The sequence below is a fragment of the Haliotis cracherodii genome, unplaced genomic scaffold (assembly GCF_022045235.1).
Source record: "Haliotis cracherodii isolate W230 unplaced genomic scaffold, xgHalCrac1.p SCAF_3, whole genome shotgun sequence".
NCBI classification, from domain to species: Eukaryota; Metazoa; Mollusca; class Gastropoda; order Lepetellida; family Haliotidae; genus Haliotis; species Haliotis cracherodii.
Window position 1 is genome coordinate 7,631,807 of NW_027266286.1, and position 18,287 is coordinate 7,650,093.

Below are 18,287 nucleotides of genomic sequence, written 5' to 3' on the forward strand. Positions count from 1 at the left end.
ACATCCATATGTTCTCTTCCTTATGTGTATCACTTCTAAATGCCTTTCAAAGACCTGATGATTTAGTAAGTTCTATTCCAATAGCAATACTTATTCCTGAAAACCGATGGAACAATATTGAATCAAGCACATGTTTCTATGGATTTGTCAACTTCCGAATAATAACTATGGCTTATGATAAAGAATTTCTTGTGCTCTTATGTGCCATCTGTATTACAGATACAGTAAACTGAGATGCTTCAATAAGCTAAGTGTTTGTATTATATCTGTAGTCAATACATGATGTTGAAATGGTGATCTAAGATTCTAACAGCATGCATAAAACAGATTTATTCCATAATTGATGTGGTCCTGATACTGTGTGAATAATGTAGACAGTGCTTGTTTATGCCAGTTGCTATGGTTACAGGTCTTGCATCAGGAACAAGAATGACAAAATGGGAAGGTTTGTTATAGAGCAAATCTGTTAGCACATCAACATTTATCACAGTTAATGTGTATATAGCGGCCAGCTTGTAGATCACTGCATGGCATCATAGTGCAACAACGTTATCCCGCAGTCAGTTACACAAGATAATTGGTCAGTCGTGACATTCAGTGTTTTCTTGTTATACAACTCATTACTTAAGAGCTATCATTATGTTGACATTGGTTAAACACGTTTTCCATTTATCATCTGTGAAACAGCTAGCTTCTGCAAAACATCATACAAATGTTTGTCTGCTTCTGCATTGAATATAAGTACCAACTGTTACCTTGTAAGGCTGGTCAGTGAAGTGCTTGCATGATGTACGTGCTATCACATAGTTATGTATTGTGTTATAGTCCATTTATTCATCTTCAGATTCTCACATATACTGCTCCACCAAAAGTTAAGGACTACCCAATTTCTTCATTTTACTGTAGTTAATCTGTAGTACCATGACAGAGTAATTATAGTAATATGAATGAATCAGGGTGGTTCTTAATTTTGTTGTGAGAAGTATACAATGTTTTCTTATACCCCTGACCTAACAGGGTAGGGGTATAAAGTTATACCCAGGAATTCTGCCAGTCCATCAGAGGACATATTTGTGTGCGACCTACAACTTGAAAATTACTGTGTAGATTCTTTTCAAACTTGGTGAACCCTTTCTATACCAATAGGAGACTTTTTATGCATTTGCAGTGCACAGTTTGATTTCAATATTTAGATTTTCTGAGAAAAAGTGAATTTTTCCATGTTTTGGACTTGTTTTTTTACTGTAACGTTTGTGCAACTTATAACTTGAGAACTACTTCATGCATTCTTTTCAAATTTAAGGAACGCTTTCTATACCAATAGGAGAGATGCAGTTTAAAGTTTCATTAGTATGGAAATATTGCTTTTTTCATGTTTTGAACTAAGAAGTATGCTGGAGATGAAGTCGGGGGTATTAGTGAGCCCTGCTCACTTTTTGCCTTGTTTACTTCAACATTTGTGTGACCAATAACTTGAGAACTACTTCACATGGATTCTTTACAAATTACAGGAACACTTTCTATACTAACAGGAGAGGTTAAATGCAGAGTTTGGTTTTGATATGTGTATTTTCTGAAATAATATTGCATTTGTTAGGTTCAACCACCGGTTTTCCTACCCCAGGTTCAACCACCGGTTTGCCTTATTCAGGTTCAAACACCGGTTTGCCTTATTCAGGTTCAACCACCGGTTTGCCTATCCAAGGTTCAACCACTGGTTTGCCTACCCCAGGTTCAACCACCGGTTTGCCTTATTCAGGTTCAACCACCGGTTTGCCTTATTCAGGTTCAACCCCTGGTTTGCCTACCCCAGGTTCAACCACCGGTTTGCCTTATTCAGGTTCAACCACCGGTTTGCCTTATTCAGGTTCAACCACCGGTTTGCCTACCCCAGGTTCAACCACCGGTTTGCCTTATTCAGGTTCAAACACCGGTTTGCCTTATTCAGGTTCAACCACCGGTTTGCCTACCCCAGGTTCAACCACCGGTTTTCCTACCCCAGGTTCAACCACCGGTTTGCCTTACCCAGGTTCAACCACCGGTTTGCCTTACTCAGGTTAAACCACCGGTTTGCCTAGCCAAGGTTCAACTCCCGGTTTGCCTACCCCAGGTTCAACCACCGGTTTGCATTACCCAGGTTCAACTCCCGGTTTTCCTACCCCAGGTTCAACCACCGGTTGGCCTATCCCAGGTTCAACCACCGGTTTGCCTTACCCAGGTTCAACCCCCGGTTTTCCTACCCCAGGTTCAACCACCGGTTTGCCTTACCCAGGTTCAACCACCCGTTTGCCTTACTCAGGTTCAACCACCGGTTTGCCTTACTCAGGTTCAACCACCAGTTTGCCTTACTCAGGTTCAACCACCAGTTTGCCTTACTCATGTTAAACCATCGGTTTGCCTAGCCAAGGTTCAACTCCCGGTTTGCCTACCCCAGGTTCAACCACCGGTTTGCGTTACCCAGGTTCAACCACCGGTTTGCCTAGCCAAGGTTCAACTCCCGGTTTTCCTACCCAGGTTCAACCACCGGTTTGCCTTACTCAGGTTCAACCCCCGCTTTGCCTACCCCAGGTTCAACCACCGGTTTGCCTTACCCAGGTTTGCCTACCCCAGGTTCAACACCCGGTTTGCGTTACCCAGGTTCAACCACCGGTTTTCCTGTCCCAGGTTCAACCACCGGTTTGCCTTACCCAGGTTCAACCACCGGTTTGCCTTACCCAGGTTCAACCACTGGTTTGCCAACCCCAGGTTCAACCACCGGTTTGCCTACCCCAGGTTCAACCACCGGTTTTCCTGTCCCAGGTTCAACCACCGGTTTGCCTTACCCAGGTTCAACCACCGGTTTGCCTTACCCAGGTTCAACCACTGGTTTGCCAACCCCAGGTTCAACCACCGGTTTGCCTTACCCAGGTTCAACCACCGGTTTGCCTTACCCAGGTTCAACCACCGGTTTTCCTACCCCAGGTTTGCCTTACCCAGGTTCAACCACCGGTTTTCCTACCCTTGGTCCGATTATTTGGAGGCCACCTTCATTTAGCTGGAATATAGCTGACTGCAGTACTGTGCTTGAACAATATCACAGACCGTTTTTAAATAAACTGTAGGGACATGCCAATATTCAATACAAAATATTGCATTGATGTGGTAAATGTTTGATGTAAAGCTGTCAATATCAAATTACTTTAGGAGGCCGTATTCTAAAATTACCAACTCAGTGTGTTGGAACCATAATGCTTGGTGTCTTTACTGATACATTTGATGTTCATTTTAAGTACTGATCTCTGCAAATGTGGGTCAGAATCTAGTAATAATACTGATGAGTGACTTATGTTGTCTGTTTCTTGAAATTGAGTTTGGCGGTATCTTAGTGGTGATCTTTAGTGAATATTACATTTCCTGTGAAACATCTTTTGAACATTGTAGGGTGGTGAAATTAGTGCATTATTATGGCATGTATAGTGGGTGTCAATCATTTTAAACACATCATGGTCAGGATAGAAGGAACTGTTTTTGGAATATTCATGTATGCACCATGATGCTGGTAAACATATGAGTCCTTTCTTGATATGCAACACATTTACTTTCCTCAAAAGTTTGTAACTGATAATCTTTAAATTAAGTCTCCAGTTGTAGGAATTTTGTCAAATGACAAAGATCAATCATTATGTAAAATGCAATTTAATTATACATTGATATGTGTATCAAGGCAGTCATGATCAAAGTGTTACGGCACAACTCAAGCCTGTCATATTAAACATGGCATTGATTGGCAACACATGCTCTCCTTGTGCATTCTGGGACACATTTTCTTTAGATGTTTGTTGATATCCCAGTGTAGGATCATACCTCATAATCAATAAGTACATTCATGGACCTTTGGTGCCAGTCAACAGGTGCTTGTTCAGCACGCATACACAGGTTGTTTCTGTTATTCCATTTCCTGATTAAAATACATTTGAAGATGTACCCCAGACAAAAACATCTTACGTACCAGATGAAGGTTTCTAAACACAAATATTTACATTACCCAAAACTCGATGGACATATATGCAGAAATAGCACAGGATGTTTCTAATACTTTGATACTTTGCTTACAACCTCTATCATCACCTCAACAGACATGAGCATATGCTGAACATAGAAAAAGGAAAGGTATCATTCATTGCAGATCAAATGTTCCTGACGAGTGATTATGGGAGTAATCATAGCAATAGATGTATTCTGATGCTCAGCGCTGTGTATATTTAGCATCCGCCCATCTAAAGCCCTTATATTTGTACTGTAAGCGACCCAATAAGTGACCCACTTCTTATTAATGTTCCCCCATTACTTATATACTAGCCTTTGAGTGCCTTCTTCCTCCTTCCAAGTGTGGTTGGCCATACGTAATGTTTGAAAACCTATATTTGGCGATATCTCCTGTGGGAGCCAGTTTTAGATGATAAAATTGAATACTGTTCTGTGGTAAATCTTTTAGAATGACCATTTACAAACTAAACATACAATTGTATCTACTAAGAACCCCATGGTGACATTGGTATCTTCATAACATTCCCCTTGCATTGCTGTGCGACCTATTGATTAACCTGGGATACTTATTGGGTCAAATACGGTGTATGTTATTTCTGTTCGCTTCGATATCAATGCCAGAACCATTTAGCAGCTGTAAGAGAATCAACAAGTGCCTGTTTGCCGAAGTGATGACGTTATAGAATATGTGGCTTCAGGCAAAATAGTATCATGTAGCTGTGCTGTGTAAAGCCATTAGGATATCATACTTCTACTGTGCATAAATATTTGGAAAGTATGAATATGGATATATTTTGATGGCATCTCAAAGACATTTAGCACAGTGTTTTAACAGTGTTGTTACAGGTGTTCTCGTCTTTGCGTAATAATCATTAGCCAAAGTATATAGAAAATGTTGTATACTTCAGTTGAATATGAGAATAACTGGGTCAGTTTATCTATGGCTCTTCATTACTAATAGTATATATTTCAGTATTTTTGCAGCCCAGTTTTGCTTGCCAAATACAAACAATTCAGAAAAGTGTTCTGTAATGCTGTCTTATTCAATATGGACAGGGAATATGTAGATAGTTAATAAAACATATTACATATTTTTTGTATTGACAGAAAAGAAACAGGTCCTGACAAAAATTCCTGAGATACAGTATTATATAAATACACTTAAATGATAATGGAAGGAGTGAATGTATTCTTGGACAAAACATGTAGTTTGTAATTCTTTTTTTTAATGTATTATGTGACAGTGTTATAAACAGACTGTTATATTCTTCATATCCCATGGGGGGCACGGGCGCCAAGATTTGCTGTGCAGAGTTGCATCCCTTGGGCACGCTGGAAACCGATGATTGTGGGTTCGAATCCCGGTTTGCCCCGATGATGTTTCTAGGTTTGTCAGCACCATACCCGTGCTTGTCGGTTTCACCAAAGTGGTAAACATCTGAGACCTGCATCAGTTCGGGCTTTCCTCCCACATTAAGCTGACACACCGTTATATAACTGGAATACTGTTAAAAGTGGCGTTAAACCCAACTCACTCTCTTTATATCCCATGAGTTTATAATATCCATGCTTTACTGTAAAGTGATTCTCTGGACATCTAAAAATGAGATTATTTTGTGTGTTTATATAGTTGATTGATCTGTATATGTTGTAAGCTATAGTTACTATTAGGGGAAAACATTTGTTTGCTAAGGATTTTGAGACTTGACTTTGAATATGACAATGTTTCTGTATGTTGCTAATTCATTATGGCTGCTTTTGTTGAGACATATTTTCTACCATCTGGATATTGTATTGATGTATGTTTGCTCAATGTCATCCACTTAGTCACAAAATCAAACCTGAAGCATGACATTGTATAGCTAAAGATTTCAATCATTATTGAAAATCTGAGGCAGTGAGGTGAAATCAGGGGTTAAGCGTTACATTCAAGATTATTGCACTTACCGGGTATATAGCAACTGGAAATCTGAAACAAGCTTACTTGGCTATAGCCAATGGAAGAAACCAGGCCATTATTGAGCAGGTTTGTATGCTTGTGAAATAAAACAGCTTTATTGATGTATTGCTGCTCGGTTTCCCTTCGATCGATCTGCTCCAGCTGATGTACTGCCTAAAGTTATCATTTCCATCAAGGCACTGTGAAATACAGTCCCTTTGGGGTATTCCTGGGGAACACCAAGACATTTATATAGAGTAAATTAAACAGGCAACAGAGGCAGATACCCACCAGTGTTCACAGATTGGGGGATTATTTTCCTCTGTCAGAGGGAGCATATATAATTGATACTGTGCCAATGTTTTCTCTTCTGTTTCCATGCCATGATTATTGTTGCTTGTGTAAGTAAGCAAACAGATTCCCCTTCATGATCTAGTTGGCAAACATACTTTATTGGTGCAGCAGGAAAGAGTAGCCATTGTCCGGTACTTAGTTACCAAGTTCTGTTTATGACAAAAACACCAGAGAGACAGCCATCACAGTATTACTATACACTTCATTTTGGCTAAAGTGCAATCTCTAACACCCAGCTATATGGTACATGGTCGCTGAGACCAGTTGTGGCAAGTGCCCTAGTGACCAATATTCATGACTTGGCATGGTCCAGGGTTTAATGCTGACTCCTTGACATTCAAACATATTCATCAGCTTCAGACTCCAGCACACTTAGTAGATTCAAGAAGAATCATTAATTGTGTGACTTGGTGCAAAGTCAAGTACTTTTGTTAACTGGGTACTCTTGAAGGATAATGGAATGCTGAGAATAGATTTTCTCATAAATGTCAAGAAATGGAGTAACCCAGTAATTCACAACAAATGTTATATATGTTTACTACTTACCCTGATGTCCTACTTCTTGAAGCATACTTTAAAGTCTTTTCATTGAAATTGTGATCGACAAGGGTCCTAACGTTTTGGAACCAGATTGTTCTTGAAATATTCATGAATTTGAAATTATTGTTTCTGCTAATTTTGCAATCAAGTAAGTTCAGGAGAAACTACAGAATGTTTTCATCCTTTGTTATTTTGGTGGAGACATGCTTTCATTCATTTGTGTTTATGATGTTTACTTTTTCAGTAAAGAAATGAGTTTACATTGAGACATGTTAGGTTATGACAGTCAGAGATATGAGTAAACATGCTCTTGTTCAGGCAGAAATTTTCTTGTAGTGGGTTAAAATGTCCTAAATTCAATGTTAATGTTGTGTTCTTTGTGGCTCCATATACAGTATAGCTCACCTGTACTGAAGCAATCTGTTAAATAAAATATGATTTGAAAAATGTTTCAGAATCCTAAGAAAAACCACAAGAGTCATCAGAAAGTGGACAGTGGAATGATGATAATATGAGTTGTTTCAAATTTGTTTTAAAAGAACATGGTACACATGTATGTTCCTATTTTCTTAACATTGACTCCACTGTTACATTTGACCTTCACATTCCCCATATAGATAGTTTTACTGCAATTTTGACATCTCTTCTGAAACTACTGGGTTTATGAAGATGATATTTTGTGTTTATGATCCCAGTATTGGCATCTTGTAAAAGTGATGATACCCGTCTCATCTGATTTTGAAGAAGACCATCTCAGCCATCACACAGTCATTTGTTCATGTGTCATTGTAAATTAGTGTATGCCACAGTATGTGGTATGCACTGTAACACATTTGATTAAATTACTATTTTGATATACAACCTTCAACTGACATTTGAATATCATGTAAACCCTAAAATCTAGGCATTTTCTATATGGAATTATAGGAACCATATTGCAAATGTTATTTTTGACTATTTCTGCTTTTATTCATAAGAAATTCTTAATTCAAATTTTATATTATTTTTGTGTTTGGTGTTTCACCAAACTATGATAATCACTTTCACATTTAAAGTACAGCAAGTATGCATGTAATGGTGGTTACAGTTATTTATGTATTTTGTCATCACTTGTGTGACTTTTGTGAATAATTATTAATGCTCTCTAATGATTTAAATACTCAATAATAAATCATTAGTATAAATTGATGTGTCATTTACAAAATTTTGTAAAAACTGTCATTATCCAATTACCAAGTCTTCTCTGGCAGTCAATGTTTCGATATGTTTTACTATGATTTGATAAGCACAAAAGTCGTAACATACTTCCTCTATAAGCTTTATGAACCGTGATGGTTTTGGGATGTAGTAACAAAACTTTGACTGTTTCTCATCTCATCCTTTGCAGCTGACGTTTATGCACATTATGTCTGGTATAGTAGCTGGAAGATTGCCTCAGCTATTTATGTTCCTCCGTGAAAAAATGCTAATGGCCAATTCTTGATCATTATTAAAGTTTGTCCTTTAGCAAATGCTCCTGAATGCTCCTTAATTTGAGATAAATGAATCCATTACATGGATTTTGATAAATTCAGGTTCTTCCTGCCATTGTTTGATGGAATTGAACTTTTTATAATAGCCCATTGCACGAGGTGAACAAATATTTTAAGCGGGTGTAATTGCTCATTCAGTGAATTGATGTTTCTGGACATGTAATGCTGTAAATTTCAGTATCTTTCTCTTGTATGTGGCATAAAAAGAATGATTATATTGAAGGTAATACAAGTCCATACTTGGTTAGAGCATGTAAAGTGGAATTATTTGATTGTTCTGCACCGCTTGAACACTGGGACATCCCCAACCTTCACCAAAATTACAAAACAAATAAACATTGAAAATTTGTTTGTTTTATGTGTTGTATAAACAGATTCAATAGTCTCTTCAAAAGCTATATTATGTATGGACACTATCCAAGCTAATTAGGTCATTCCTGAAATCTGACAGATACTAATAAACAGGCTTTTATCTTAAATGTTTCTCTTTACTTATGAGCAACAGAATCCCTGCACTTGAATACACAAGACGTAATTCAAAATTAACATATCGTTTGTAGTTTGAACCAAATCAGTACACTATCACGTCATTGGAATTCTGGTCCATCACTGGATTGTTTGGTCAAGCCTCGACTGTTAACAGGCAAGCGTGGTATAGATGTAAATACTGGTAGATAGAAAAGGTGCTTCTTGGTACGAAATGTAATGTCATTTTATGTATTGACATTAATAAATCGAGTCATTTGTTTCTGTTATCTGCTAAGTTGTCTGGATCTGCACCAGATAATAATATTATTTATTCTGCTACAGTAAATATATCTGTTCTAAGATCTTAACTGTGAGGAACACATGAAGTGGAAGAAATTATCATATGAGATTGTGCAGCAGATGGGGTCTGTATATATAACTAGGGCATGACCCACATTTCAGGTGCTTGTTGTGAAAGGACAATCCTTGCCTGTATATGACTGCTGTGGGACCATTTCCTAACATTTGGGTCTTATCTATCAACACTGCTAACAAACAGAAGGGATTCGGCTCTGCTGTCAGTTATATTTGCTGTTGTACCATATTAAGACCCTGTCCGCAAATACAATTTCATTTGTAGCTGGAATGTATATGCTTCAAGTTGTATATTCCTGAAATGCCAGTGAATGTTTAACTTTTTGTCTTGGAGTAGATTTACAAATGTATGGAATGGACGCAGAAAGAATATACTTGGCGGGACTCACAGTAATATTCATTGTACCAAATTCTTGACAAGAAATACATGTATATAGATCCAGTAATTAAAGTAATTTTCAAATCTTTCAGTGCACTTTACCGTTTCAATACTTAACAGGACCCTCATGTTTCTTGTAAAGACCCTTGAGATTAATTATTGGGGTCCCTGGACCCCCAGTTTTGTAAGTCAAGGTCCCCGGTAAAACCTTGTTTTCAATATTTGATATTTTATGCTCTCTAGAGATGTTGCTGTCCCTGTTGTTGTGTTGACTACACCACAGTAACCCAAATCTTGAACTGAACTAAAGACCAAAATATTAAAAGCTTAAAGTTTGGAGCTCACATTCATTTTCAGAGGTATGCAAGATTTGAATCTGGCTTTAACAATACACTGAAGGATTCTAAAGAGTAATTAACCATGTGTTTGATGTTTCTTTTTAATGTCATTAAGTCTTCTAATTAGTGATTTATGCAACACTGATTAATATGGCTTCCAGGATGTTGTAATGCTGTTGTGCTTGAACATACATGTGCTCATGTTTGTAAATACACAAAGGCTGGAATATGATAATGATTGTATTACTGTATCATTTAAAACAAATCTATTTTGAACACAATCTAATTTATTTAAACAATCAAAAACACTTAATGTCATTTGTAAGACCTCATTGTATTATGAATATTTTTGCCTTCATTGATATCCCTTAAGCATGGTAAGAAATCCTTCACATGCCTTTGCTCCACCCCAAGTAGAGGATAGACCAGTATATGTTTCTCTTTGCAGCGGTGGGAACGCATTATCGCATGGATGTACACCTGGAAACCAGTTAGTAGTGTGGTGGCAAACTGCCACACCTATCTTTAACATTTAATAAGCGAAAAACATTCTTCCATTGACCCTCCTCACTCCACAATTTCTGCTTAGATGATGCAGTAAATGGTTTCAAATGGGATAATTCTGTTCAGGAATGCTTCCATCTTTTCAGAGCATTCCATGTATATCCAGGCTGCTTGTCTGTCATTACCTTCAAAGAATGGTTTAATTTACCTAGCGGTATGTTAATGTCTTTATGCCATAAGGTGCGTGTTGTCAGGTAAGGTATTTTGGGTTGCACATAGGATGTTAATGTGAATACCTTATCATATTGCAGGTATAACATTTTGAAACAAGGATGACAGCCTCCCTTTGAGTTATTCACAGTAGTATATGGTAGAGATTAGCATAAGAGTAACTGAACAATTACTTATTTTGACTTTAGAAGTATTTTTGCTATTCCTTAGACTTTTGGGTGACCATTGCTTTTATGATGTTTATTATGATATTTTTTTTACTTTTGTCATCTCTAAATACTTAGAACATAAGGCAGTTGTAACTATTTCTTCAGTGTTTAATTTATGTTGCTTGTGTCTATGTGTCAGCTGTGGTGTTACATAAGCATGAAGTCATTACATCTTCAGTTAATGTAAGTAACCAGACGAATGTTTAGTATATCTAGACCGCCCCTGTGGTCTAGTGGTAGATGTCTGCCCAGAGAGCGGAATGTCCGGGGTTCGATCCCCGGTCGCGTCATACCAAAAGACGTTAAAAGATGGTACTTGTTGTTACCCTGTCTTGTGCTCGACATCAAGGGGCTAAAACAAGGACTGGTCGGCTCGGAGTCAGTATTCTGTGTCTGAGTGGGGTATTCATGTTAAACTGTGGCATGGTACATTGTATCTCAGTGTGCTAGCACTATTAATTGGCATCAGTCCGAACTGGTACAAGCATCCACACACACATGCATGCTCATCGCTATATAAGTGCAATAATCTTGGACGAGATGTTAGTATATCTAGTGTGGTGATGATATACAGTAAACCACAGTTACACAGCACTCAAAGGTACCCCTAATTTTAGTTCAGTTATTATAAGCGCATGCACGGCATATGAAAAGCAAATGGATGTGACCAAAAAACACTTTGTTATATCCGTCTGTTCGTTATAAACATAGTTTACTGTATTTGTATATCAAGATGCAGAAGATAGTTTAATGCCGTTATGATATTAAATCTGAAGTTACTCAGATATACATGATTAGGTCAGTTAGCTTCATGAGGACATTTGTTATATCATCAGTATTTATCACTCGTCAGTCTTTTAGCTGATTTTAAGATATACACTGCATGACAAAACACTGTGTCGAGCCTGTCAATGCATTGTTCTTTTAAGATTTCAAAGAGTGTTTCAAAAGTTGTCCAATCAAGGTTACAACATTCAAGGCCATAGTAAAGCTTTCTAAAGGTTTTATGGTAGACATGTGGAGGACATTTCCAAATTGCTGTCATCACTATCTGATAGTGATGCATAAAGACTGTGACTCACTTTCCTACAATCGACTCTTTTTAATTTGGATAGGGTTTTATATATTCTATATGTTCGTTTCTTTCCTTCATTCTTATTATTATCATCATCATCATCATACATTATACTTCATCATGATACTTGTTACATTATAGCTGAAATATTGCCGATGTGACGTAAAGCATAAACTCACTCACTCATCATGATAAATGTGATAGTTCCATTGTGAAGTTGTGTGTATGTAATCTTAGTGTAAAATTTGACTAAAATAAATTAAACTATCAATCACTACATGTTTGTGGACCTGTTAATGTGCAAATAAGTAAAACAATTTCTAAAAGTATATGTGTTTATGCAGAATGTAGCATATATGGCTTTGTTGAGGTTAACAACATGGTGCATAGTTGAATTGTTTAAGCTTTAGTCAATTACGTCAGTTTGGTATCTATGTTTTTGCTTTGTCTGCAGAATCATTTGCTCACAAAGAGAAAAATAATTTTCTCATTGCTGTCTTCCTTAACACTCTTATGTCAAACTGCCAACACATTACAGCTTTCAAAATCATTCATCACAAATACCAGGTTAAACCTGTTACCAGATTGCACTTCAGAACAGCTTGAATCTTGTCAGCCTTTGGACTCTTGTAACTCCTTGGAATCAATGCAATCTTCAAGGACATTGATATGTTTATCAGCTTGAAAGCGATATTATCATGTTTTCAAGGAATGAATATTAATTCTGCCTGTCTGAAGCTGCCTCAAACATGTGCCTTGAACAATGTTATTTAGAAAACCCCAATCATTACCTCAAAGTTCAACATGAGCTAGACAGCAAAATAATTATGGTTAGGTAGTTGTTATTACTATTATTGTACCAATGAGTTAATAATCACAACCCACCCAAATATAGCCAAAACATAAAATGTTTATATTTCAATGAGGGAAAACAGTGTTGAAGAATATTTTACCAGCATCCGAAGTGGAGCAGCTGATGTGACCTGCCCTTGCAAATCATAAGGGATGCCTTATTTTTTACTTGTTTGTGCATGTACTTCTAGTTACGTCTTCTGTTGCTCATCGATTGTTACCCCAGATAGACTTATAGGACCAGCAAAAGCTTTGCCCATGAACATTCCATTTGTTGCAGTCATAGACTCAAGTTTGTGTTTGTTTCCTTTGTTTTCATATGGCACAGTTTAATCGTGGCCATGGTTCGCTTTGGTTCCAGTGTTTACAACATCAAAACAATCCAGCAGGAGTGTAACTATTTGACAAATGTTAACTGCTTGTGATGGGTCATATATCAATACAAGACGATATATCAATATGATATGAAAAGTAATTGTGAAATACTATGTGTGGACCTCTCCAATGTTTGCTAGGCTATTTTAAGCTTGCTCAGTGACTGCACAACCAACTGTACTAAAAAAATCAAAGTTGTCTGGCTCAAGAACCTTTCTCATAACCTCTCATAGATTGAGTACTAGATATAAAGTTATCTATACAAAAAGATATATATCTACACAATATATAACAAAATCCAAATGGAGCCCAGAACAATGCTTTAGTTTAACTTTCCACATCATTTTAGACTTGAGTTGGTTTTATGTTCTTTTGAATACATGTTCTACTTGGATGCCATGCTTTCGTGTCATTTCAAGAAGACCATATTAGCCAGAAAACTCATAAGTAAGCATTTATAACCCTCCCCACATCCTTACATGTTTTCTTTTCATAGATGAAAATATTACATATATATTCATGAAATTATTATGAAAAGTTTACCATAAATGTATTCAATGCATTTAATACTTTGCTTGAATTCAACATATTCATTCACAGTAACTTCCTTGTTAATTATATATGAATACACCCATGGAAAATTGCTTATTTGAATATAAAACAGGTTGATATTTTTATCGCAAGAGAAACATGATATCAAAATATTGATTTATCAGCGTCTTATATAGTTGCTTTTGTTCATGTTGAAGCTGTTCTTGTGCACTATTTTTATTAATTGGACATACAGATCCTGTGTGTTTATAGTGTTGGATTAATTATATTGGTACTCAGTACTATAGATTTACACTGCCTTTTCTGATCCCTCTCATGATGCTTTACTTCAGGGATACCTTGGTCTTGTGAGTCTTATTATGAAAGTTGTATCTAGAGTATACAGAATAAAATGAGCCTTTAAAGGGTTAGTAACAGCTATTAAATCTCTAGTACCACAGAATCTGGTGATCTCTGCATCTTCCACTTGTATGACAGGCTGAATGCTAAGTTTGGACTTTGTTGGCAGGTGTTTGTCTAGAAGCTATTGGAGAAGCCAAAGTGGAATGGATGACCTCTAGTGACATACAGGCCTCAGACGAGGAGGTGTTCAACTATACAACTGTGCTGCCAATCAAAGGTAATTATGGTTACAGTCACAATACAAACGCCAAAACCCTTTCCATAATCATAAGAAATCCATAGCCCTTGTACAATTCCGTATGATTCATCAACTTACTACATATAATCTTCAAAGATTCTACTTCCTGAAATTAGTTATCATCGGATTCACCAGTGTGTCTGAAGAGGATTATGCCTGATGGATCAGGACACTCTAATAATGATCGCAGCATGTACTCAAGGCAAAGGGGTCATGCATCTTCAGCCCTCTCTACCATGTGCTCAGCTTAGAGGGGCTGAAATGAATTAATTGAGGTTATTTACATGCCTGGGAACATGTTCAATCATTGGAAGCAGCAACAGGTGCTCTCTTCTTGAGAGTACATATTGTATCATACCGGCACTCAGTCAGGAGTGGAACACCTTTATAGGTATATGGTTTGATTATGGTCATCTTAGACATCTGTATGATGTACTGAACAACACAACTTAGGGGTCATGAATATTTTGGGGGATATTATTATGAAGCAGTGTCCTCTGTCTTCACTACAAAAAAATATATGCCTCCAAATATTCATGACCCCTAACTTTTTTGTTTAGTATATATGTAGGAACCCTAGAAACAATAGTATATTTAAAATGTAAGCTATGTATTGCAATACACATTCAGAATCTTTTACCTGAAGATGTCACAAATTACTCCTTGCATTTCTCCCTTCTCAGCTGATCCTTGAACGATACTTGAACCCATTTCCAGCCTCAAAAAACATTATCTACTCAACTGATTCAAATACCTGTATAATTAAAGTAATGGTATGAAGATATTTGATAAAAAAAAATATTTAGACAAACAATAGAAGTTCTGACACCCAGGCAGCATCAATTTCCTGAATCATGTATGAAGTATTAGAATATTTGATCAGCTTCAAATGTTTGGCTCTCAGAAGTAGAACCACTATTATCCTTCAACATTTACCCTCTTCCACTTAGTTGCATGATGTAATACTGCAAACACAACAACCAGGATTCATGTTGGTCTTTTGATCCAAAACCTGGGTACGTTTTACGTCAGCGTTTCTCGTAAAGTGTTGGGAATGGAACTGTACTGCACTGTTGGATCAAACTATAGTTTTTTATGACTAAGGTGTGTGTTCCACCACCTGCAGAAGGCAGTCTGTGTTGAGACTGTTTGATGGATCCTGGGTTCTGTTTACTTGATTAGCATCAGCTCATTGATGGAATCCTGCGTCAGTGTATAGCCTCCAAGATGATATCCTTGTCAGATATATTTCATTGAGCTGTAAAAAAATCTTTGGATAGGAGGTGAAAAAAAAAGATAATATATTTGCCAAGAAGGGAATATCTTCAAGGATATAATACTTATTAAAAGAAACATTTCTTTCATTGATTGCTACTATTCTCATTAATATTATATTGACAACTTTATCAATTTTCTCCTTTCAACAGCTTGTTCTATAATAGTAATACTTTGTTGCAATGCCTTTGTATCTCTATGGTACCAAAATCCTAGGGAGACTTGATTAAGAGAGCTTTTGCATTTATATGTATGTAGTGTACAAACTGCACAATCATGCAATATAAAAACAATATCAGAACCTGAAATGTGTTACCTTATGATTAACAGGTAGCAAAGCAGAGTTTGAGGTTGTTACTATTAGCTTTGGGTGAGCAATTCCATGCTGTAGCATACCTCTCACTGCTCAAATGTTCTACAAACTGACTGCTCCAGTGATTAGGGTGCAGGTAGTTTAGAGTGTAGTTCTCTTGATTATTTTTGAGGACATTTCATAAATCTAAGAAATACTTTGAGCATTAAGCTATTTTGCTGTATCATCATCATTATCATCAGCGTGCGCGGGTGACCCTGTCGTCAAAGGTGCCGCAATTTACTGAGTTACATCCCTTGGGCAGGCCAGAAACCTATAATGGTTGTGGGTTCGAATCCCTGTTCACCTCAATTACCGTATTCGCCGTAATAAGCGCCCGCTCTAATAAGCGCCCACGGCGATATTTGCTAATATATTGTCGAGTGAACAATCCCAATTAGCACCCCTTCCGATTGATTAATGTATACAAGACTTATTTATTCGCGTATAACACGCACTCGTGTGTTACATGCACCCTTAATTATGGGAATTTAATTCTGGAAAAATATATCTGTCGTACATAAACATTTCAGGCTGTCAGCATAAACCACAAAATGTATCTTTCAACTCTGTTTTTTTAACCAAAATAATATTCTAATAAGAGCCCCCTATTTCTAATTTTGAGAGCGCCCAGGGCCCTTATTACGTCGAATACGGTATGTTTCTAGGCTTGTCAGCACCATACCTGTGCTCATCGGATTTACCAAAGTGGTAAACATCTGAGACCTACATCATTTTGGACTCCCACATTAAGCTGACATGCCGTGATATAACTGGAATACAGTTCAAAACGGTGTTAAACCAAACTCACTCACTCATTATCATCTTGTATAGTATCGTTCAAAGTGAACAACTGCCTCACTAAACTGGATTGGTTCATTTTATAGGATTGACGATTGATTGACATCATACAAAAGTCTTAAAAGAATTCTTCAATATATGTCAAGGTATAGGAGAATGTCCTATCAAAATAAGCAAAATTTATGAAAAATGTCCTGGTAACATATGTGTCTTGCAAAATTACTGCCTAAATTAAAAAAAGTGATACAGGAATAAGAGGAAAGGAATGTGTGTTTTAAAGAATTGTGTATTATAAGACTTAAGCACTTTTCATAACATTTTTCAGATATTAAACTGGAACATATTCCAACAAATTTAGAAGGTGAGTGTGATCACATTAATAAATTCAAGGCTCATTAAATAGCAAAATGTGATCACGTGATCATCTTTGTGGAGTATGCACTATTCAAATTAGCTGCCAGGAAATTATGCACTTTACTCAAGTAGAATCTTACAGTTGTGTTATTGGATTAAGAACGCAATTGATTACCACATTATTCTTTTCCTTTCAGGTGAAAAACAAATTGATGATGAAGGATTGTTACATCCAGGATCTCATTACTTTCCATTTGAATTTGTTCTTCCATCAAAACTGCCATCTTCATTCAAGGGAAAGCATGGCAGATTGCGGTATTTCGTGAGAATGACAATTTATTCCCCTGGTGGGCCCCATCACGAAAGAACAAGTAAATTCGCGGTTATTGGAGCCCTGGACCTCAACTCTGAACCCGATTCTGCAGTAAGTGTTCATATCAGCCTGTTGACAGTGGTCTGCATTCCCAACACTGTTTAGTTAACCAACATGAAGCTTACATAATTGTGCTTTATTGTTAGTGTTACTGTTATTTTGAACCTGTAAGTCCCTGTGCAAAGTATTTATTAGACTAATGCTTACTCTCTGAAAATATTAAATTTTGATAGAAAACATTACATTAAAAGTATGATAATCACGGGCTCTATGTTAATGAGGTATCAGTAAATCTCATAATCCACACTCACTGTCAACTGTCTACTTTGGGAAACCTAAGCAAGGGTTTTATCGTTTGATCGAATTCAAGACTCGTTGCAATAATTTACAGCTACTCAAAAGTATACATGTTAACTTTTTTATGATAGTTTCTGGAATGTTTATGAAGTGGTATTGCCCCTACCTCCATTCATAATTGGTTAGAAAGGAACCTATTTATTGGGACAATGTCCCTTAACCCAACCTAATTCGTATGTAAACTGATTATGCATAATCTCAAACAGGAAGTTATGTAAACCACATATTCCGACCATATCACACCACAAAATAGTGATACCACGATAATATAGTGATACCACGATATGACAGGTATTCTGTTTTTACCAATCTCACTGAAGAAAATCAGCAACGATCAATCCTAATTGATGTGTCATTAAAGTTTAAAAAAGAAGAAGAAACATTTT

General features: G+C 36.9%; 1 protein-coding gene across 8 annotated transcripts in view; it reads left to right on the forward strand.

The window, feature by feature from the left end:
- LOC139473958 (arrestin domain-containing protein 2-like) overlaps positions 1–18,287 on the forward strand; it is a 142,141-nt gene that overhangs the window by 96,976 nt on the left and 26,878 nt on the right. For 7 of the 8 annotated variants that reach the window (XR_011653975.1, XM_071256808.1, XM_071256805.1 and 4 more), the window contains 3 exons: positions 14,258–14,368; positions 17,143–17,178; positions 17,369–17,595. Coding sequence is in view for 7 of the 8 variants with exons in the window: in XM_071256808.1 (XP_071112909.1) it covers positions 14,258–14,368; positions 17,143–17,178; positions 17,369–17,595 (374 nt within the window). In the remaining variant the exon portion in view is untranslated. The remainder of the gene's footprint in view (positions 1–14,257; positions 14,369–17,142; positions 17,179–17,368; positions 17,596–18,287) is intronic. The other variant, XM_071256811.1, reaches the window with a different exon arrangement.